Raw genomic sequence first — 22,391 nt, 5'->3', positions numbered from 1 at the left:
GAGAATCCATGTTTTCATTGCTATGTGGTAGGATTACAGAATTTCCGAAACACAAGCGAAGAAGAAACCAAACCAACAGATGCTTCCACACGTTTTTAACACAATCATCAGTCATAAAACAGCATCAAAACTGTAACGTTATGGAATAAAATGTGACCCATGAAGATGTAGTAATGACTGTCAAGCTTTGGGGTGTTGATCAACTCCATCTATGTTTTGATTATCACTCTGAATCCAATTCATAGGCTTTTTTCACTTTTTGTTCAAAATATTATTTCTTTTTTATTATTATTTTTGAAACTTACCCACATTCAAGTGTTTATAAAAGAATGCATGAAGCTAGAATAAAATGTTTTTGTTTACAAGTAGATACTCTGTTCTTTCTTTTGATGATTTCTATGTTCAGATATTCATATAACAAAATATATTCAAATTAATACCTAATAGGGTCATAGTAGTATACTTAAAGTATTATGTAAAGTTCACTTGAAGAAAACTTACAAGTATACTTGCAGTACAAAACTACTAAACTAGTAGTTTACTGAGACTATACTTCAAAGTGTTCTGAAAATGCTACAAGTATTTAATTAGTAAACTATCAGTATACCTATAAATTCACTTTTAGTATAGTTGCAGTACAAATTAAAAACACAGGTCTGTACTCAAAGTTTACTACTGTTATACTTAAATGTATATTTTATATACTAGAAAGTGGGCCAATTTAGTTCCAAGGAATATTGAAATAGTACACTTACAAGTATACTGCTAGTACACTGATATTTGTATACTTACTACATAAAGTATACTTAAAAATATACTTGAACTTTAGTTAAATGAGACCTCCACTTCCAGAAAAACAATTCACAAATAATTTACTCACCCCCTTGCCATCCAAGATGTTCATGTCTTTCTGTCTTCGGGTTGGGAAGAAATGATGGTTTTTGAGGAAAACATTTCAGTATTTTTCTCCATATAATGGACTTCATTGGTGCCCCCATTTTTTTCAGAAAATAAACATTTGTATACTTTTTAAGCACAAAAGCTCATGTAGCACAACCTCTGGGATGCGTGTTCACGACGCTACATACTATTGAATCACGTTGAACGGTCACGCGGAACGTAGGCGAACTACACCCACATGGAAAGAACCTATATGAGGATATATGCGCATATATGAAACCTATATGCAGTATATATGCACATATATGATATATATATGCTGCATATATGCGTATATATGCCACATATAGGCAAAATTGAGGTGCATATATGTGCATATACAGGCCATATAGGTCTCCTGTATTGCTTCTTTATATCCACAAAAAAGCCCTATATGTACATACAAGATATGTCTCCTATATAGCTCATGGCAGGATCTGGTCATTTTAGCTCATATCTCACTTTGGCAACTGTCATACATGATGCCTAGCTCATATTTTCTATTATCAAGGCAATAACTAAGAACTAACTAAAAAAAAAAAATGCAAAAAACTCATGTGCGAACACGTGAAATTGGTATCACATGTAATTGGCATGTTATGGAATTTACCCACACGGAAATAACCTATATAAACATATATGTTTTAATATAGGTTTTGATATAGGTTTTTAATATATGTGACATATATAAAAACGGCCAATTTTATATATGTCACATATATTAAAAACCTATATCAAAAAATATATTAAAACATATATGTTTATATAGGTTATTTCCGTGTGGGCAGACCCAGTGTTTACAAAGCGAACGCGCAAAGACTACGAAAGTGCAAGCATACCAGCTGGACCAGCATAAACCAGCTATGGACCAGCATAAACCAGCAAAGGACCAGCTTAAACCAGCATCAAAACCTACCTACCAGCATATGCTGGTTTTTTCACCAGGGTAATTCGTTGCATCGTGGTTGCACATCTAAGAGCCTGTGCTACAGGAGATTTTTTTGGTTTTAAAAAGTACAAATTTTTATTTTCCGAAAAAAATGACCCATCGTTTCGCTAGATAAGACCCTTCTTCCTCGGCTGGGATCGTTTAGAGCCCTTTGAAGCTGCATTTAAACTGCATTTTTAAAGTTCAAAATCGGGGCACCAATGAAGTCCATTATATGGAGAAAAATACTGAAATGTTTTCCCCAAAAACCATAATTTCTTTACGACTGAAGACAGAAAGACATGAACATCTTGGATGACAAGGGGGTGAGTAAATTATTTGTAAATTGTTGTTCTATAAGTGGAGTTGTCCTTTAAGTACTCTTAGTGAAATAAACTTAAAGTATACTTCTTTTTGGTAAGGGTGGTACAGAAATAATAAACATTTCTCACAATATTCAGGGAAAACCAACCACAACAGAGAAGCTTCAGAGGATGGGAGCTGAAATTAGACAAAGCAAAACTAATATTCTGTGATCCTGTGGTTTGAAATTTGACCTCTTCTGAAATGTTTCTGCAGTTTTTACTGCAGAACAGGTTGATACCAAAGACGAACCACTTTGTTCATTCTTGAAGTGAACTTTTGCCTCTATGGTGATTAGATTCACAGTTTTTGGACTGATACCTTGAATTTGAGAACGTGTTGCATCCATCAGGTTTAGGTTTTATGAAAGTTGAGTAGCTGTGAAAGCCATTTTAACAGACAGTTCATCAGATAAGAGAGATCCAAATTTAGCATAGCAAAATTGCAAATTTAACATAAATTATGTTTACATTTGTGCTAGTAATACACACAGAAACTGTAGTCACATAAGTTGCAGTATAGGAATTTTTACCTAATGTGGGGTACTGTGAAGTAACCCTTTTGGACCACACTATTTGACACGGTGGAGAACTCCTGGTAGTGTGAATTCTCTAATTAAATGTCATAGATGAATTCATGCTTCTTCGATGGCTTCAGTTTTCTTTTATGGTCTGTGGACCAACTATAGGACAAGTAGCCTTGGCCACCCCATGTATTAAACTCTAGCTCTGCCACTGGTTAAAATTAGAATTTCTAGGTTTTTGTTGGTTTATTTTATCAATGTGTCACTGTAATAACTCACGCTGTTGGTAGATGGCAGCAAAATCAAATTTATCTAGGAGTCAGGAGCTATAGTTTTGGTTCAAATACAGATTCAAAAATAAGTGATCTCAGTAAATATTGTAACCAATATACAACACAAGAACAAAAGTTGTTTAATTTAAACAATCCAATAAAAAATCTAAATCTATGAGTGGAAATGGGGTCACTTTATAGTGGAGTGACAAATCAAGCTTACAAAACAGCCATAAACATCCATAAAGAGCAATAACTTATGAATACCTCAAACTGTATGAAAGCACATCAGAAAAGAAACATGAAGTGAGATGCTGAATTGATCAGTATAATTCAACTTGTGCATTTGTTTAGCCATTTCTTGATTCACATACTCACTCCCTTACAGGAAAAGAAGATTCAAAAAACCAGACAGACCAGATAATCACTATCAGCTCCACCTTCTTTTAAAAAGTATCAGGAAGGAATTCTCTTTTCATAGGGTGACTTATCTCAACATATCAAAAAGGATTCAGCGATGTATACAGAAAAACTTACAAAAAGGATATTGTATTTCTACTGGACTGATACTCTACTAAAACATACAGCAGACCTGCTGATTCTCTAATGGTTATTCATGAAGCAAAAGAAGAGAAAGTGAAAGACAAGTCTAGATCATTGGATTTGAAAGCTGAAAATGGCTTTTGTGAAAACTGTATCTGTGGAAGATCTTTCTTGTCCTGTGTGCAGTGAAATCTTCAAGGCTCCTGTTATCCTGTCATGTAGTCACAGCGTTTGTAAAGAATGTCTTCAGAAGTTCTGGGACACCAGGAATACTCAGGATTGTCCTATCTGCAGGAGAAGATCTTCAAAACTCGGCCCTCCTTGTAATCTGGTGTTAAAAAACTTATGCGAGTCATTGACAGAAGAAAAGGCTTCAGGGTCTGAGGAGGTCTGCAGTCTCCACAATGAGAAACTCAAACTTCTCTGCTTGGATGATGAGCAACCTGTATGTGTTGTGTGCAAAGATTCAGAAAAACATGCCAATCACAGTTTCCGCCCCATCAATGAAGTTGTTCCATCTTACAAGGTAGGACTAATTTCTCTTCTTTACTAGAAGTAATGATATAATTCATTTCAATATCCAAAATTAGATTTGATTCATTTGTTCCAGAGAGCCAGAGTGTAACAAAGACATGTAACAACGTACAAACATATCATATTATCTCTCAGAAACTGCACTTTCACAGATTTTCACTGTTTCACTGTTAAATTCAAGGAGCAGCTCAAAACAGCATTGAAGTCCTTACAAGAGAAATTTAAACACACAGACAAAATGAAAAGAGAGTATAATAAAACAGTTCTGCAAATCAAGGTGACAGTCAAATTCTCAATTTTTTAAAGAGTTTATATGGACAAAAATATGTAATCTATACAGTATAAAAACAGATGTGAATATCTGTTTTTATGTTCAGACTCAGGCTGAGCACACAGAGCGGCAGATTAAAGAGGACTTTAAAGAGCTTCATCAGTTTCTGCAAGATGAAGAAGACGCTTCAATCACTGCACTGAGGAAAGAAGAAGAGCAGAAGAGTCAGATGATGAAGGAGAAGCTCGAAGAGATCAACAGACAGATCTCAGCTCTATCAGACACAATAAAAGAAATAGAGGACAAAATGAATGCCAGTGACGTCTCATTTCTAAATGTGAGAACTGAATATTTCTTCCTGTGCACAAAACAATTTGCTTATTGTCCAGTCAAAGTCTTACCGTGTATTGATAAGCTCCATTAACACAATTAATTGCACAATTAATGCAAATATTGATTGATTAATAAATTGTTTTGTTCATATTTTGCAGAGTTTTAATGCCACAATGGAAAGGTAAGTGAGCTGTTGTGTCTTTGATTTTGAACTCACTACACTTGCTACAGTTCTGACTGCTGAATGTTTATTCCAGAGCCCAGAGTTCACAACAGGAACCTCAGATGCTTTCAGGAGCTTTGATCAATGTGGCTGATCATCTGAGAAACCTGACCTTCAGAGTCTGGAAGAAGATGCAGCAACTTATTCAAAACAGTGAGTCTTGCAACATATGCAAGGTCCTTGCTTAAATTCACAGGGTCAGAGGAATACTTTTATATAAAATGCGAGAGTTAAGGTGCGTTTACACCATATCGTATGGAACCACTTTTGGGCAAAACCTGCCTTGAATTGTCCATCGTTCAGAAAGCAGTCTGGAGAAAAATGATTTGTACAGCCATAAACTAATTTAGGTGTATTTGGTGGTGCACTACCATCCAAAACAATACTAATCCACTGCATCCTCAGTGGCTCTGATGATGGGGGAAAATTAGGACTCTTATGTTCACTTTTACATCCAACAACAAAACACCTGCATTGCTTACAAGATATTGCGGGGAGAAAATGGCGGATAGCGTACAACTGGCTGAGGGCTGAAATATGCTAATACAGGACAGTCCATCAGTGGCCATGGGCAGGGCTTGAACAATATGCTGTCATACTGCTCTGAAAATTAAAACGGCTTGATAATTAAAACTCTTTAGGTTTATTAGTGATTAAAAAAAGAGTGAATGGATTTTTTTATCATTGTAGCGTGGTTGTGTCCACACACTACTAAGACACATTTATATGCAAACACCATGTAAAACTGAATTTTGCATCCGAAGATGCAAATGTGAGTTGGCAGTGTGTGTACACAACCACCCTATAATGATAAAAATCCAGCCAGTGGTATTTTTGTAATCTTTATAAGAAATATCCCATTTTTCAAATCAAGCCATTCTCAGCTTCTTGTCGGTGTGACGGTGTGACATCATTTGTGACGTATTTGAAGGAAATGCGCAGATCCCCGATTTACATATATGCGTCTATGTTTGCGCAAATCATTCGTGATTCAGCTTCACCTACAGCAGAAGTGAGTATAAGGGTTTTGTATTAATCTTTGCAAATCACCTTTCTTAATAATGTGCTAATTAGCAAGTTTTGCGGCTAAAGTAAACAGACCGGCTGGTCACCTCACAGACAGAGAGGGGCGGGGTGAGAAGAGCTCATTAGCATTTAAAGGAACATGCAACAGAATGGCTCGCTCTGAACAGGGCTGATTTTGACAAGTTAAAGAGGTTTTTTTTACACCACCACTGAGAAATTTTAACCAGAGTATGTTATAGACTTCTTATTAAGCCCCTAAAGAATCATATCAGCTTGTGGAAAATGCCGCTTTAAATTAACATCTGAATAAAAGCATATGATGTTTGTATCTCTCATCAGCTCCTGTGACTCTGGACCCAAACACTGCACATCCACGTCTGACTGTGTCTGATGATCTGACCAGTCTGAAACGCAGCAAGACACAGAAACTGGTTCCTGATAATTCAGAGAGATTTGATAAATATTCCTGTGTTCTGGGTTCAGAGGGCTTTGACTCAGGTACACACTTCTGGAATGTGGATGTTGGAGACAATTCATGGTGGATTATAGGAGTAACCACAGAATCAAACCAAAGGAAGGGAGCAGATTTCTTTAACACCAGTGTCTGGTGTGTTTGGTACAAAGATGAAGAATATTTCTCACAGTCCCCAGAGATCCCCAACAACCCCTTTTTAGTTAAAGAGAAGCTTCGGAAGGTGAGATTGGAGCTGGACTGGGACGGAAGAAAACTATCATTTTGCGATGCAGTATCTAACAAACATCTCCACACGCTGACAACCACCTTTACAGAGAAAGTCTTTCCATTCTTTTACAGTCGTGATGAAACCTTCCCTCTAAGAATATTACCGGCTAAAGTGGTTGTTGGGGTCCACCCAAGTTTGTTAGAATGATTTAATTGGCTGCAATTAATCTCAGTGTGTTTGTGTCTAATCTTCAGTCTTAAACTCTTGAGTGAACTTTTTACAGTCAAATGAATCCAAATTCTTCTGAATTCACTGTCATAATGAGTGTTGTAGGTTAATGCAACATTCATTTCTTGTACTGAGCATCTCTAATACCATCATCTTGCTCTTAACAAGTCTAACTTCAACCCCATGATCAAGACGCTAAACACCTTTTGTCACTTTTTGCATGTAAAGTTTTTAGTCTCATCCTGCAGTTGGGACGTTTCTCAGGATATGATCACCCTAGTGGTGGGCTGATAATGTGAAACTTGGTCTCTTATGATAATTAAGCTATTTAAAGGTAGGGTAGGGAGTTTCTGAGCTATTAGTGTCACCTAGCGGAAGTACAAAAATAAAATAGGCTAATTTACATCACAAACACAGCTATTACAGATCTATAAAAGTCTGTTAAAGAGAAGAAATGTCTTAACGGGTAAAAGTTGACTGGTTTCAATAAATGGTCACACATATTAGAAATACTTTAACTTTAAGTTTAGCTTACCTGTCGAGAAGAAACATCATAAGTATGTCTTATAGATTGAACCCAAACATTCCGACAAATTCCGGAATTTTTTTTCTAATAAGCAGTGTTGGGCATGTTACTTTAAATAAAGTAATTAGTTATAGTAACTAGTTACTAGTTACTTCTCACAAATAGTAACTTCATTTGCATCATTATAAAAGTACCTAATTACCAGGGAAAGTAACTATTGTATTACTTTTTTAAAAAATGTTCAAATATGTAAAATAACTTGGATGCCCTCAATATTAAATATGTTAAATGAACGAAATTTAAACAAATGAAATTTTTAGTTTACTCACCAGATATATAAAGCTTAATGGCACCGTTTTTTGAAAATCTGAATGTACGCTTAGCATTATAATATGACATTAGGATATTTTTGCATTAAACTTTAGCTGTTAGAACTTTAGAATAACCATGTATGATTGCATATTTGTCATAATGACTGAACTTAGGACTGGTGGTGGTCCTTAAGATATTGTTTGTAATTTAGTGTTTCTATAAAAAAAGGTAAAAAAACAAAAAAATAAAATACTGAAAAGACAAGAAAACTACTGTGAATTCTACTACTAATAACAATATAAAACGCACTATGGATTCATGAACTGCTAGGTTCATGAATATTAATCACGTTGTCTGTGGTCGCGCAAACTGATCTGCTGAAATCAAAACGGGTTGTTAATAGGTGAGCGCCAGCCAATGAGATTGCGCATTAGTTCCGTCTACTACCAGTGAAACTGGCAGTTCTTAAAAGCTAAAGAATTCCAAAGGAACTCCGTTATTTTGACAGGAAAATACAGCAAAGAACATTGTTTACATGTAGCGTGTCAATTCTGTATGGTTGTCCTCTAAGTCTAGCCCAGATGATTCAACAATTCACTGAGATTAAACCCATTTCTGTTCATAATACTTCCTGTCATGTGGAATTATATGCTGATGATGTTCTGGTTTTCATGGAAAACCAAACAATTGTTTCCCTCTATGAATCATATTGTGCACAGGACAAACATCTTTTTAGAAGTAGGCAAGGACATCAAGAGATATCTGAACAGATGGATGAATCTGCCCATTTCTCTGCATACCTGAACCTCTACTTAATTAATTTGCCTTGACTTGATTTTTTGCTCTCTGTCACCCCTTTCCCATCATGTCAACTTCTGGACAAAATCCATGGTAATAAATCTGGAATAAAGTTAGAAAATGTATCTACTAAGCAATGTCTGTTGCACTTTTGGTCCTCCCTCACATTGGAGTAAGACTGGTATCAACAGTTTTTTTCCTGTATTGATTCTGATTTTCATTTCTGATTTCATTTTACCTGCTTCTTAATTTTTCTTCTGTTTACAGCTTAGGTTAGTCATCAAAACATATGGTGCTTTGGCAACAACCTTTGTACACCCATTGTATAAACTGATTACTGCGCAAAGGAATAAAGGCTTGGTGTTCATGTTATTTAATTTATTCTGGAGGCCTCTTAAACTGCAATTAGATTGCAATTAGTTTGTGGAGATGTGATTGCCGAATTTGGTTCCAGATTTTATTTGGGAGGATGTCTGGGTGAATATAATTGAGGCCTATCATCATTCTGACCACCAGGAAATACTTTTTAATTTTGTGCATAGAAGTTATTTAACCCTTCGCAGGCTTCATTTGATGAAAAGATTAGCCAATCTAACCTGTACTCTATATGTGCTCTGAAGGAACCAGGTATCTTTCTACACATGATATTGGAGTGTCCATCTGTTGCTCAGTTTCGGACTTTCAGAAATTGTGCCTGTAACTATGGCCACTGCCCACTATCTTGTTATCGAATAAGTTATCAAGCTTGAATAGCAATTTGCATAGGTGCATTGTCCTAGTGGGCCTCATCGCTACTAAAAAATATTGCATTGAGTTGGAAACCTGATCATTTACTTTTTTGTAAATGTTGGATCCTTACATTTCTGGATGTGATTATATCTGCTGCTTAAGGTAATGATGCAAAAAGACTGGTTTAGGTGATTGCTTTATTCTTCACTGGTTAGGTGATTTAAATCATTTCGCTACATAAGACCCTTCTTCCTCGGCTGGGATCATTTAGAGCCCTTAGAAGCTCCATTTAAACTACATTTTGGAAGTTCAAATTCGGGGCACCAATGAAGTCCACTATATGCATAAAAATCATAAAATGTTTTCCTTAAAAACCATAATTCCTTACGACTGAAGACAGAAAGTCATGAACATCTTGGATGACAAGGGGGTGAGTAAATTAGCTGTAAACTGTTGTTCTGGAAGTGGAGTTCTCTTTTAATAGCATGAGATTGGAGCTGGACTGGGTCAGAGGAAAACTATCATTCAGTGATCCTGTAACTAACACACATCTGTGTACAGTGACAACCACCTTCACAGAGAGAGTCATTCCATTGTTTTATAGTCGTGATGTAAATTCCCCTCTTAGGATATTACTGGCTAAAGTGGTTGTAACAACAGAAAAGCAGTGCAATGCCTGACAGGCTTTTACATGACAACAAACTAAATAAGTATATTTTAAAAAGAATTAAATATATTGCTTAATGCTCATTCTGTTACAATGTTTCCTTTTCTTAGTCAAGTTTGTCTTTTTTTTTTTGCTTTTTACAAAAGGACAAACGTTAAGTGTTTTAGCTGCTGATGTAAGAATAAGGAATAATGGTACTGAATCTGCCTTGATATTACAGTTTTGGCAGTGTTTGACCCTTGAACTCCTAAGTGAACTTATGACAGTCAAATAAATCTGATTTTTCTACACTCTGAATTCTTTCTTTCTTACTGTATCAATGACTTTTAATAGCATCTCTAGACATAGAAAGTGTGAGGTGTGTCTTTGTTATTCAAACTCAATGTCAGCTCTTTATGTCACCTACATGAGTGACAGCCATCAGGTGTGGCTCCATAGCTCAGTGGTTAGAGCACTGGTCTTGTAAACCAGGGGTCGCGAGTTCAATCCTCGCTGGGGCCTGATTGGATAACTTTTAAAAAATGACCTGTACTGAAAATTACCCTCAAATGAAGTTGAAGATTATTAAATACCATGGGACATTACTGTGGTCATTTGGATGAATGTGAACCTTCACAGAAAGAGGAAAACTGGGACATTCAAGTCCTGTTCTTCCATACCGGTTCTTTCTGGCATGGGGAATACAGTCATCCTTGAAGAGACCAAATAGTCAATCTAATCAGAATTTATTTACCAGAAACGTTGTGAGCTGCTCCAACCGGGAGCTTTTAAGAGAAAGAAATTATTAATCAACTAATTAAAGAAATTATTTTTATTTTAGAAATTTATTTTTTGATAAATAACATTATCATGTAAGATCTGTATTTTGTGTTTACTCAGATTGCCTTTGGTTTGTGTTAGATTTTGTTTTCGTTTCTGAAATCAGGCAGATATTTTTTACAGCACTGTAAATCCAGTCCACATCATCAGAAACTCCACCCTCTTTCTGCCTGGAAGTGATTCTTGTTTTTCCTCTGTTGTGATATAATTTAAAGCGCAAAAAATATTCAGAAAGTGGAAGTAAAGCTCAAATCGTTCGAGTAATTAGAAAGTGCTGTCTGTAGAAGATCTTACGTGATCTTACGTTCTTGCTGTGAAATCTTCAGTTTTCCTGCTCTTCTGTCATGTGGTCACAATGTCTGTAAGGAATGTCTTCAACAGTTCTTGAAAACCAGGAATACTCAGGAGTGTCTTGTCTGCAGGAGAAGATCCTTAAGGAGTGAACCACCTTGTAATCTTATGTTAAAAAAATTATGTGAGTCCTTTACAGAGAAGAAACATTAGATATCTTTATAAAAAGAATCAAATATGTAAATACAAAATAACACAATAATATATGGCAAAATGTCTGATAATGATTTTGTCCAGATATATGTGCAGGGATTCTGTTATGACTATTAAAAGGCCCCATCAACTACTAGAGTCACTTCTCCAAGAGATTCACACCCTAAGCTTTGACCTTTTCCTCAAACCACTGAAGCATCTGTTAAGACATCTTAGGCTATCTGCCAAGTCCTTTAGGTGTGTCTTTGTTATGCTAACTCACTGTGATCTCTTTATGTGACTAAAATGACTGACAGCTATCAGGTGTGGCTCCATAGCTCAGTGGTTAGAGCACTGGTCTTGTAAACCAGGGGTCGCGAGTTCAATTCTCGCTGGGGCCTAGGTAGACAACTTTTAAAAAAGTGACATGTTCTGAAAATGGCCCTGAAGTTAAACCGAAGATGTTCAAATACCGTAAGACCTACTGTAGTCATATGGATTCCCATGAACCTTCATAAAGAAAAAAACTGGACATCATAGAGGCTCATGTTGGGATTAATAGTCCTTGAGAAGTTGTCCCTTTCTCATCAGTGCCAATAGCTTTGTGGACAACGCCTTGACATACGGCGCTGTTGCGTTACGGGCGTCCTGAGTTCGAATCCCGCTTGAGAACCTTTACTGATCCCGCCCCTTCTCTCTCTCCCACTGCACTTCCCATCATCTATCTTTCCTAAAATAATAAAGGCCAAAAATAGAATCTTAAAAAAAAGGTTATTCCTTTCTCTAGAGGACGTGGAACCTATTTCTATTTTCTAATTTCTATCATATACCTGTACTGTACAATGCTGGTTTGTTTTCTCAATGTACCACTGTAATACCTCGAGATGCGGATAGATGGCGGCAAAATAAAATGTATGAATGAGCTAGCAGGAGCTACAGTGTGCATTGTAATATTTTTGGTTCAAATACACATAACTGATCTCAGATAATATTATGTCAAATATACAGTATAAGAATAAAGGTTGTTTATTTGAAACCGTTGCTGAAAGCCTGTAAGTAGAAAAGGGGGTCACTTCATTTTATTTTAGATAAAAACAGGCTACACATACCTAATAATGTAACAACAATAATATAAACGTTAAAGAAACAATGAATGTAAAATGGGATGGGTAAAATGTTTTCTTGTAGCCCTGTATTATTTTATGTTTTATATATTCTTTTAAGGCTTAGCTAAAACCAGCTTCATTTGAACCCTGTCTACATAGTGCAAGTTTTTTGTGATTCTTTTTTCAAAATAAAGTATTATGAATAATATGGTCACAGAGGTTTGTTTACGTAGGCTATTAATATTTCTTGACCACGTCAAATTTAAGTGAACCGACCATGTCCACAACAGGTCACAGTAATCAAAGCTTACTGTCCAACTTAATTTTCCCTAAGAGCGGGAAGTTTTATGGATAAGGCTTCCGGTCTCATGGCTTACAGCTATTTTTCACTATTGCAAAGAGCTTGTTTTGCTGCTTGATATTGCAAACTGTTGTGTCTTACCATATTATTTTAATGCATTATCTTAATTATGCTGGTTTGTAGTGGAAACTGTTTTGCCATTTACTGGACTTTGTTACTCTTCTCCTTACAACGGCTAATGAATAGAAAGTCTTTCACGTTCACAGAACGGCTTACTTCCGCGTTGAAAAATAAGGCTGGCATGATCGGCTCCACCCTTCAAAACTTACAAGGAAGCAATCCCTTTTATTTAACTTGAAGAAAAGAAACTGAAACAAAAATCAAGATCATTGGGTTTATTAAAAATCTGAAAATGGCTTCTGTGAAAATAGTATCTGCAGATGATCTTAATTGTCCAGTGTGCTTTGAAATCTTTAAGACTCCTGTTCTTCTGTCATGTAGTCACAGTATCTGTAAAGAGTGTATTTAGCAGTTCTGGAAAACCAGCAATACCCAGGAGTGTCCCGTCTGCAGGAGAAGATCCTCAAGAGATGAACCTCCCTGTAATCTGGTGTTGAAGAACTTATGTGAGTCATTCACAGAAGAAAGTGCTTCAGGCTCTGATGATGTCTGCAGTCTCCACAATGAGACCCTCAAACTCTTCTGTTTGGATGATAAACAGCCTGTGTGTGTTGTGTGCAGAGATTCAGAAAAACATGCTAATCACAGTTTCAGCCCCATCAATGAAGTTGTGCCGTGTTTCAAGGTAGGACACATTTCTCTTGCTTCCTACAAAACATAATTGGTCCTCGTTTTAATTTTTTACTTTGTTGAATTAAAAGGAGCAGCTTAATACAGCACTGAAGTCCTTACAAGAAAAACTTGAACTCGCAGAAGAAACTAAAGGAGAGTGTGATAAAACAGTCCAGCACATCAAGGTCAGAATCAGTACTCAAATCATCATTTTTTTTAACAAAGAATGAATATGTAACCTGTTATATGGGAATGCATACTATTTTCAGGCTCAGGCTGAGCGCACTGAGCAGCAGATTAAGGAGGAGTTTAAGAAGCTTCATCAGTTTCTGCAAGATGAGGAAGAAGCTTCAATCACTGCACTGAGGAAAGAGGAAGAGCAGAAAGAGTCAGATGATGAAGGAGAAGCTTGAGGAGATGAACAGACAGATCTCAGCTCTATCAGACACAATAAAAGACATAGAGGAGCAGATGAACGCCAGTGACGTCTCATTTCTACATGTGAGAACTTAACATTTCTTCTTGTGTACAAAACATACTTATTTCCCATCACAGTCAAACTTTCACCCTGTTTTGGGAAGCTCTTTGGATTAATGTGTAATTGTTTTGTATATTTTTCAGAGCTTTAATGCCATAATGGAAAGGTAAGTGAGACATCATGTCACTCATGTTTTTTGATTGTGGACTGAAACTACAGTTCTGACTATTGAATGTTATTCCAGAGCTCAGAGTTCACTGCAAGATACACAGATTCTTTTAGGGCCTTTGATTAATGTGGCAAATCACCTGAAAAACCTGACCTTCAGAGTCTGGAAGAAGATGCAGGGACTTGTTCAAAACAGTGAGTCTAATATTGCAGATAACATATTAAGCATAGGAATAAAATAAGCATTGGAATAAAATCAGCTGTTGTTATCTCTCCTCAGCTCCTGTGATTCTAGACCCAAACACTGCAAATACATATCTGATCCTGTCTGATGATCTGACCAGTCTGAGAAGCAGTGAGATGCATCAACTAGTTCCTGATAATCCAGAGAGATTTGATGAATATGCTTGTGTTCTGGGTTTAGAGGGCTTTGACTCAGGAACACACTTCTGGGATGTGGAGGTTGGAGACAATTCAGAGTGGGTTATTGGAGTAACCACAGAATCAAACCAAAGGAAAGGAGATGTTTTCTTTAACACCAATGTCTGGTGCATATGGTATGAAGATGGGAAATATTTCTCACAATCCCCAAAGAAACCTGTTGTGGCAAAAATCTTTGCTTGAGGCTCTCGATCAATAAAGACAAATTGCGCAATTGCGTTTTAAGGTTTATTTCTTGCAAGAAAGGTTCACAGTCAAACAGATACAGCGCCCTGCTGAGTGTGACAAAGGAGAGAGTTATCGCCTCCGCTTTATACACTCAAGCACACTCCGCTTTTTGCACACTCAAGGTTACAGACCAGAGTATGTGAGCGGAGTGGAGCGACAACAATTTCCCCTCCGCGCTCCCTGCATTTTATAACCGCTCCGCTCCAGCTCCGCTCCGGGTTCACCATTTCCCGCTCCCGCTCCACTCCGCGCTCACTGATACCAGAAACACCGCTCCGCCTTCGCTCCGCGTCTAAACTATATCAGTATGTTTAAAATACCACAGTTCTGTTTATCACGTATATTAAAAGAAGACAATAAAATAAATAAAACGAAAGTATAGTTTTAAAGCGCTTATTGGAACACTAGTGCGCAAACTTTTTTCCTCATGCCAAGCTAACATGGTTGTCAGTCAGCATTAAAAGGTATAATTGCTGCTTTTTGCAATGCAAATGTTTGTGATAAAAAAAAAATTAATAATAATAATAACACGTTTCGTCAGTTATTTTACGTACAGATCGCTGCGTTTCTTATAGATTTCTTCTCATTCGAAATCGGATATACACTGTGTGCAGAATTATTAGGCATGTTGATATTCTGGTCATATTTTTTTTCCAAACACATTTTACCAATTCCAAACCACATCAGTCTTAATAACTACTGTTAATTTTGTGTTTAATCATTTATATGTGATATATAATTGTCCGTGAAGGCTGGAAGTGAAAAACTCCTTATATTCAGGTGTGCAGAATTATTAGGCATGTTTTCGTTTACAGCTAAAATGAGCCAAAAAAGAGATTTAACCCAGACTGAAAAGTCCAAATTATTAAATGCCCATGAGAAGAGTGCAATACTAATGCATTACAAGAATTTGCAAAGTTAAGGCTTGACCATTGGACAGTGAAATGCTTGTTGAGTCTGCATGGTCAGAAAAAACAGGTGGAGAAGAAAAGATGCATGTTAACTGCAAAAGAATTAGGAATTAAGGTGAAGAATTAGGTGTGACACCATCAGGAACCGTTTCCAGTTCTCCAGCGCCACCATTTTCCAGAACTGCAACCTACCTGGAGTCTTCAGAAGTACAATGTGTCAGGTTCTCAGAGACTTTGCTTGGTAAAAAATCCTAAAAAATGCCCCTGACTTAATAAGAATAACAAGCTGACGTCTTGTGAAATACATGAAGACAGTTTTTTTATATGCTTTAGAGACAGATAAGTTGAGAGTGACTCTTGAAGGACAAGCATCACATCCTCTTGTACCTCTGATTCAAGAATTTATCTTCTAAAATCTGGCAGTAAGTTTTGGGAGTTCATTTTAGTCCATCTCTGCAAGTCAGACTTTTCAGGATAAGAGACTAAACATGAACTCCCAAAACTTACTGCCAGATTTTGGAAGATAAATTCTTGAATCAGAGGCACAAGAGGATGTGATGCTTGTCCTTCAAGAGTCACTCTCAACTTATCTGTCTCTAAAGCATATAAAAAAAAAAAAGTCTTCATGTATTTCACAAGACGTCAGCTTGTTATTCTTATTAAGTAAGGGGCATTTTTTAGGATTTTTTACCAAGCAAAGTCTCTGAGAACCTGACACATTGCACTTCTGAAGACTCCAGGTAGGTTGCAGTTCTGGAAAATGGTGGCGCTGGAGACTAAACGGTTCCTGATGGTGTCACACCTAATTCTTCACCTTAATTCCTAATTCTTTTGCAGTTAACATGCATCTTTTCTTCTCCACCTGTTTTTTCTGACCATGCAGACTCAACAAGCATTTCTCTGTCCAATGGTCAAGCCTTAACTTTGCAAATTCTTGTAATGCATTAGTATTGCACTCTTCTCATGGGCATTTAATAATTTGGACTTTTCAGTCTGGGTTAAATCTCTTTTTTGGCTCATTTTAGCTGTAAACGAAAACATGCCTAATAATTCTGCACACCTGAATATAAGGAGTTTTTCACTTCCAGCCTTCACGGACAATTATATATCACATATAAATGATTAAACACAAAATTAACAGTAGTTATTAAGACTGATGTGGTTTGGAATTGGTAAAATGTGTTTGGAAAAAAAATATGACCAGAATATCAACATGCCTAATAATTCTGCACACAGTGTACAGATGAAGTAGCACAGTAAGTTTACATTTGTTTGAATTATTGAGAGAGCAATTGCGTGTGAATAAGTGTTGTACTTGTTTAAATCACGCTTTCACTTGAAAATATTCAGTATCCTGAAAGAACAAACTAATTCCCTGAAAACTATAACTTTTTGCTCATGTCCATTGCCGTCGTCCTAGTTTTCACATTCTTTCTGAATTTGAGTGATCCATCTCTATCAAGCTAAATAGGCTATGCTTAACAAGTGAATTCTTGCTATATATGCAGTTATATTATGGGTCGTTGTCATGAATTGTACTCGTGATGGAGCGGTAGTGGAGCGCTCTTGGAGCGAGTAAAAAAACCACAACGCTCTGACTTTTAAAATTTCTGCTCCTCACTCCATTAAAAATCACACCGCTCCACTCCGCGCTCCGCTCCCACTCCACTCTGCTCACATACTCTGTTACAGACTAAAAACAGCCGGTGCTGTCACATAAGCAAAGAAAGCCTGTAAAATGACTCTATAGATTATCCCTTCTCAGCATTCCCTATACGAATGTATGTTTTCTCTGACCCCTGGGGTCAGCCTTATGGCACAGAGGCCCTTTTTACCCAGGAGTCTGATCAGCACTTTACTACCTGCTGTTTTCCCATACCTTACACACAAGTTTGTCACGTAAGCATGCAAAAATCACTCATAAATGAATTTTCCCCAACAAACCCAACCGTCCATTTTCGGTTATAGAAAAGCTTCAGAGGGTGAGATTGGAGCTGGACTGGGACAGAGGAAAACTGTCATTCTGTGATCCTATAACTGACACATATCTACGCACACTGACAACCACCTTCACACAGAAAGTCTTTCCATTCTTTTATACTTTTGATGAATCTGTCCCTCTGACAATATTACCAGCTGAAATCGTTGTTACAACAGAAAAGCAGTCTTGTATATGACAAACTAGTAACAGTATTAAAAATTTACGCTACATACCTTTTGTCATTTTGCCTGTTTTAGTCTCTTCCTACAATTGTAACAGTTGGTCAGGATTTGGTCAGGCTGGTGGTGAGGTAGCTCTCAGATGTGGATTTCTCTGTCTTCAAGTTAATGAAGCCATTTAAATTATATTTTTATTCTAATAAGAACAGGTTTGGCGAAATCATATTATAAGGCAGACTTCTCTAATGTTTGACTAATATTTATGTTTGGACATCATATAAATCATAGTATAGAAACATCATCTGAAAATGTCAGATTTTGTTGAGGAATAAGAAACAAATGGGCTCAAGACTGTGGCAAGACTGTTGTTCTATTTATTGAGTTACCACTGAGTATAATTTACAAGTGCTTAGTTTACAGTGGTGTCTAAATGTACTGTAGCTTCATTGAGTATTTTAAAAAAGATGAGGCTCTCTTACAAGAATATGTGAAAAATTTTGTGTTTGTTGTTTTTTTTTCAGTGCATCACTGTAAATACCTCATGATGCTGACAATCTATAAAATCCATAAAGCCAACTAGTAACACTGTGCTTTGTATTGTTTTTGATTTATATTCCAGGGCAGTGCTTTCTCTGCTGCTAAAATCTGCTTTAGATTCTTCCACATCTTATTCGTTTATCAATACCTGAGTACTAGTAAAGGAGGAAGAACTTATGAATGTACTGAACTGTAACATAACATTTTAGATTTCTAGTATTCTAAAAACAATCTTACCACAACGTTTTTTTAAAAAGACTTCAACAGCTCCTGCTGGTTTTCCTTCAGAAGTCAACTCCACTGGAGTAACCTGCGGCAAATGCAGCAACAACAGTACAATTTTGCTGTCAAACAAACACAGAAATGTAAACGGTAGACCTGTCATGTAGAGAACTAGAGTCAGTCCAGAGCTTGAGTAGCTGATGTCTGTGTTACTTGTTATTTTGATGTAATAAAATTGTCATTGCATGTGATATTAAATAATTTAGTCTCAGTATTAATATTCAAATATTAAATAAAGGTGGGGTGAGGCTCCATATCTCATGGTTACATGTCATAATGGGACATATGAAGTTCTAAAAAAGATTGTGAATTTGGTTTAAAAATGACATGAAACTCTGTATTGACTTGGATGAATGTGAGCCTTTACAGAGGACAATTCTTACAGGTTAGTAACTCTGGAAAAAAGGTTCAACCAGGCACCATCAACCAGATCAGTCAAGTATTTATAGGCAAGATTGTGAGGAATGAATGATTTATGAATATATTAAACTGTATGACAGCACATCAGAGAAGGAATATGATACAGATCTTTTCAGTTCAGTTCAACATGTTTGGTCCTATGAAGCAAATCTGTCACTTTGCTTCGTGAATTTCAATGAATCAATCAAACTTTTTTTACAACTTTATTACAATAACCTCCTTGTCTGTCCACAGAACAGTTTAAGCTCATCAAAACTTATTTTGTATAAGTTATAGTGGCAGTTTAACCAAAAACTTATTTTTTCGATTCACATACTTGCTCCTTTTGCAGGAACTTGAATATCAACTAAAGAAGACTCAAAATACTAGAAGATCCAGATAATCATGATTAACTCCTCCAACTCCTCTATCTTTCACAACCAGGAAGTGACTCTTATTGTTTCTCTTTGGTTTCTCAGATTGACACTTTTCTCAACTCTTGGGCAGAAAGGATTCAGTGATGCAGAGAGAAAAACCTCCAAAAAAAAAAATCAGGTATATTTCTACTGGACTGAGAATAGAATAGACAGCAGATGTGCTGATTCTGGTGGTTATTTATGAAACTAAAGAAGAGCAAGTGAAAGAAAACATTAGATTTGAAAAAAGCTGAGAATGGCTTCTGTGAAAACAGTATCTGTGGAAGATCTTACCTGTCCTGTGTGCTGTGAAATCTTCAGTTTTCCTGTTCTTCTGTCATGCAGTCACAATGTTTGTAAAGAATGTCTTCAACAGTTCTGGAAAACCAGGAATACTCAAGAGTGTCCGGTCTGTAGGAGAAGATCCTCAAGAGATGAACCTCCTTGTAATCTGATGTTAAAAAACTTATGTGAGTCATTCACAGCAGAAAGTGCTTCACTGTCTGAGGAGGTCTGCAGTCTCCACAATGAGAAACTCAAACTCTTCTGCTTGGTTGATAAACAGCCTGTATGTGCTTTGTGCAGAGATTCAAAAAAACATGGCAATCACAGTTTCCGCCCCATCAATGAAGTTGTTTCATCTTACAAGGTAGGACACATTTTGTCTTGTCTGTTACAATAATGAAATCATAATTGGTTAAAAAGAGGCAAGTTAGAGCAGTTTTAGTTTTTTTGGTTTTTTTTTTAACGGTTAATATCATTGTAATAACTCACGATGCTGGTAGATGGCAGCAAAATAAAATATATCCAGGAACCGGACTGCAGTTTGCATTGTATTTGCATTATATCAGTTTTGGTACACATACAGTTTAAACATAGGTAATACCAGACTGTATTTTGTCAAAAAAACAGCTTAAGAGTGAATGTAATTCATTCTAAACAATCATTTGAAAGTGTATGACTGGCTTATTAGGGTAACATAAAACCACAATGAAGTTAACCATTGATAAACACAGTATTCAAAATGTATGCGTTTAATTCATGCGTTAAATTTCATAGAGTCAGAGAGTAATAAGAACATGCAAATATATCACCTGTTCTCCAAACGTTCATAGATTGGCACTTTTTTTAATTTAAGGAGAAGCTCAAAACCTCACAGAAGTCCATACAAGAGAAGCTTAAACACACACACAAAAATAAAAGAGACTGTGATAAAATAGTCCAGCACATCAAGGTGAGAATCGGGAATTTTGATCATCAGTATTTATCATGAAAATATGTAATCTGTTATAACTGGAAATGCTGAGGTGAATCTCATAGTTTTTATGTTCAGACTAAGGCTGAGCACACAGAGCGACAGATTAAAGAGGAGTTTAAGAAGCTTCATCAGTTTCTGCAAGATGAAGAAGAAGCTTCAATCACTGCACTGAGGAAAGAGGAAGAGCAGAAGAGTCAAATGATGAAGCAGAAGCTTGAGGAGATCAACAGACAGATCTCAGCTCTATCAGACACAATAAAAGACATAGAGGAGAAGATGAACACCAGTGACGTCTCATTTCTACATGTGAGAACAGAATATTTTTATTTCATACTCTCACCCAAAATGCTGCTTTAACATACTTATCCAAATATTAATCATTTAAGGAGCTAATATGTTTTTGTGTATTTTCCAGAACTTTAAATCTACAATGGAAAGGTAAGTGAGACATCATGTCACTCATGTTTTTGATCGTGAACTCCCTGAACTTCTAACTATTGAATGTTTATTCCAGAGCCCAGAGTTCACAGCAGGATCCACAGATGCTGTCAGGGGCTTTGATTAATGTGGCAGATCATCTGAAAAACCTGACCTTCAGAGTTTGGAAGAAGATGCAGGAACTTGTTCAAAACAGTAAGTCTGTTTCTAAGATATTACAGATATATATAAAGGCCAATGCACAGAAACGTAAGAGGGTCTATCCATAACAGCACTGACCTAAATTCAGTTAAAAATGGTCAGCCATAGGACAAGAAAAAAATCTGTTCACACATGTTGATTAAATTATCATCAAAAAAAAACACCTGCTGTTTATCTCTCAACAGCTCCTGTGATTCTGGACCCAAACACAGCAAATTCCCATCTCATTCTGTCTGATGATCTGACCACTCTGATACGAAGCAAGATGCATCAACCAGTTCCTGATAATCAAGAGAGATTTGATGTATATCCCTGTGTTCTGAGTTCAGAGGGCTTTAACTCAGGAACACATTTCTGGGATGTGGAGGTTGGAGACAATTCAGAGTGGGTTATTGGAGTAACCACAGAATCAAACCAAAGAAAGGGAGCAGCTGTCTTTAACACCAGTGTCTGGTGTGTTTGGTACAGAAATAAGAAATATTCCTCACAGTCTCCAGAAAACTGCAACAATCCCTTTCCAGTTAGAAAGAAGCTTCAAAGGGTGAGACTGGAGCTGGACTGGGACAGAGGAAAACTGTCATTCTGTGATCCTGTAACTAACACACATCTACGCACACTGACAACCACCTTCACAGAGAAAGTCTTTCCACTGTTTCAAAGTTATGATTTAACATTCCCTCTGAAGATATTACCGGCTAAAGCAGTTGTAACAACGGAAAAACAGTGTTATACATGACAGGTTTTTACATGACAATATAAGGGGTAGTACATGCAAAATAAATATGTTAAAGAAGGAATACAATATATAACAACATAAGGAAAATGTGTGATAGTTGGTTATAAATAGTACACTAAATGTTTACTAATAATAGTTTGTAATATGTGCTTAAAGCTAAATGCAAATTCAAAAATAAGTTGACATAAAATATTGGCATTTTATTCACCTTTTGTAAACCCTGTTGGAGCCTGTCAGCATTTTTACTTCAGGCCCCGGGTCCATCTATCTCCCCTTCGTTCATCTTTGGAACACAAATACTTTTTTAAATTTTATGAAGCTATGAGAATATTTTTTGTC

At 36.5% G+C, this 22,391-nt stretch overlaps 1 protein-coding gene, 2 non-coding genes and 1 pseudogene across 3 annotated transcripts; all 4 read left to right on the top strand.

Annotated features, from left to right (window-relative positions):
- Positions 1–3,494: 3,494 nt before the first annotated feature.
- On the top strand, positions 3,495–8,717 carry LOC127178240 (zinc-binding protein A33). The gene is made up of 6 exons (XM_051130975.1): positions 3,495–4,094; positions 4,284–4,379; positions 4,480–4,710; positions 4,865–4,887; positions 4,964–5,082; positions 6,295–8,717. The coding sequence occupies exons 1-6, from the start codon at positions 3,702–3,704 to the stop codon at positions 6,843–6,845; spliced, it is 1,413 nt and encodes a 470-aa protein (XP_050986932.1). The 5' UTR covers positions 3,495–3,701; the 3' UTR covers positions 6,846–8,717.
- A 1,609-nt stretch (positions 8,718–10,326) lies between these two features.
- trnat-ugu (transfer RNA threonine (anticodon UGU)) lies at positions 10,327–10,399 on the top strand. Its single transcript has one exon. It is a non-coding gene; the product is annotated as a tRNA-Thr (tRNA).
- Positions 10,400–11,528: 1,129 nt separating this feature from the next.
- On the top strand, positions 11,529–11,601 carry trnat-ugu (transfer RNA threonine (anticodon UGU)). The gene has a single exon. It is a non-coding gene; the product is annotated as a tRNA-Thr (tRNA).
- Positions 11,602–12,981: 1,380 nt separating this feature from the next.
- Positions 12,982–22,146, top strand: LOC127178241 (nuclear factor 7, ovary-like; annotated as a pseudogene).
- The last annotated feature ends 245 nt before the right edge of the window (positions 22,147–22,391 follow it).

This window comes from Labeo rohita, chromosome 16 (genome assembly GCF_022985175.1).
Source record: "Labeo rohita strain BAU-BD-2019 chromosome 16, IGBB_LRoh.1.0, whole genome shotgun sequence".
Classification (NCBI taxonomy): Eukaryota; Metazoa; Chordata; class Actinopteri; order Cypriniformes; family Cyprinidae; genus Labeo; species Labeo rohita.
Note: the sequence above shows the minus strand (reverse complement) of the source record. Positions and strands in the feature narration are given on the sequence as shown.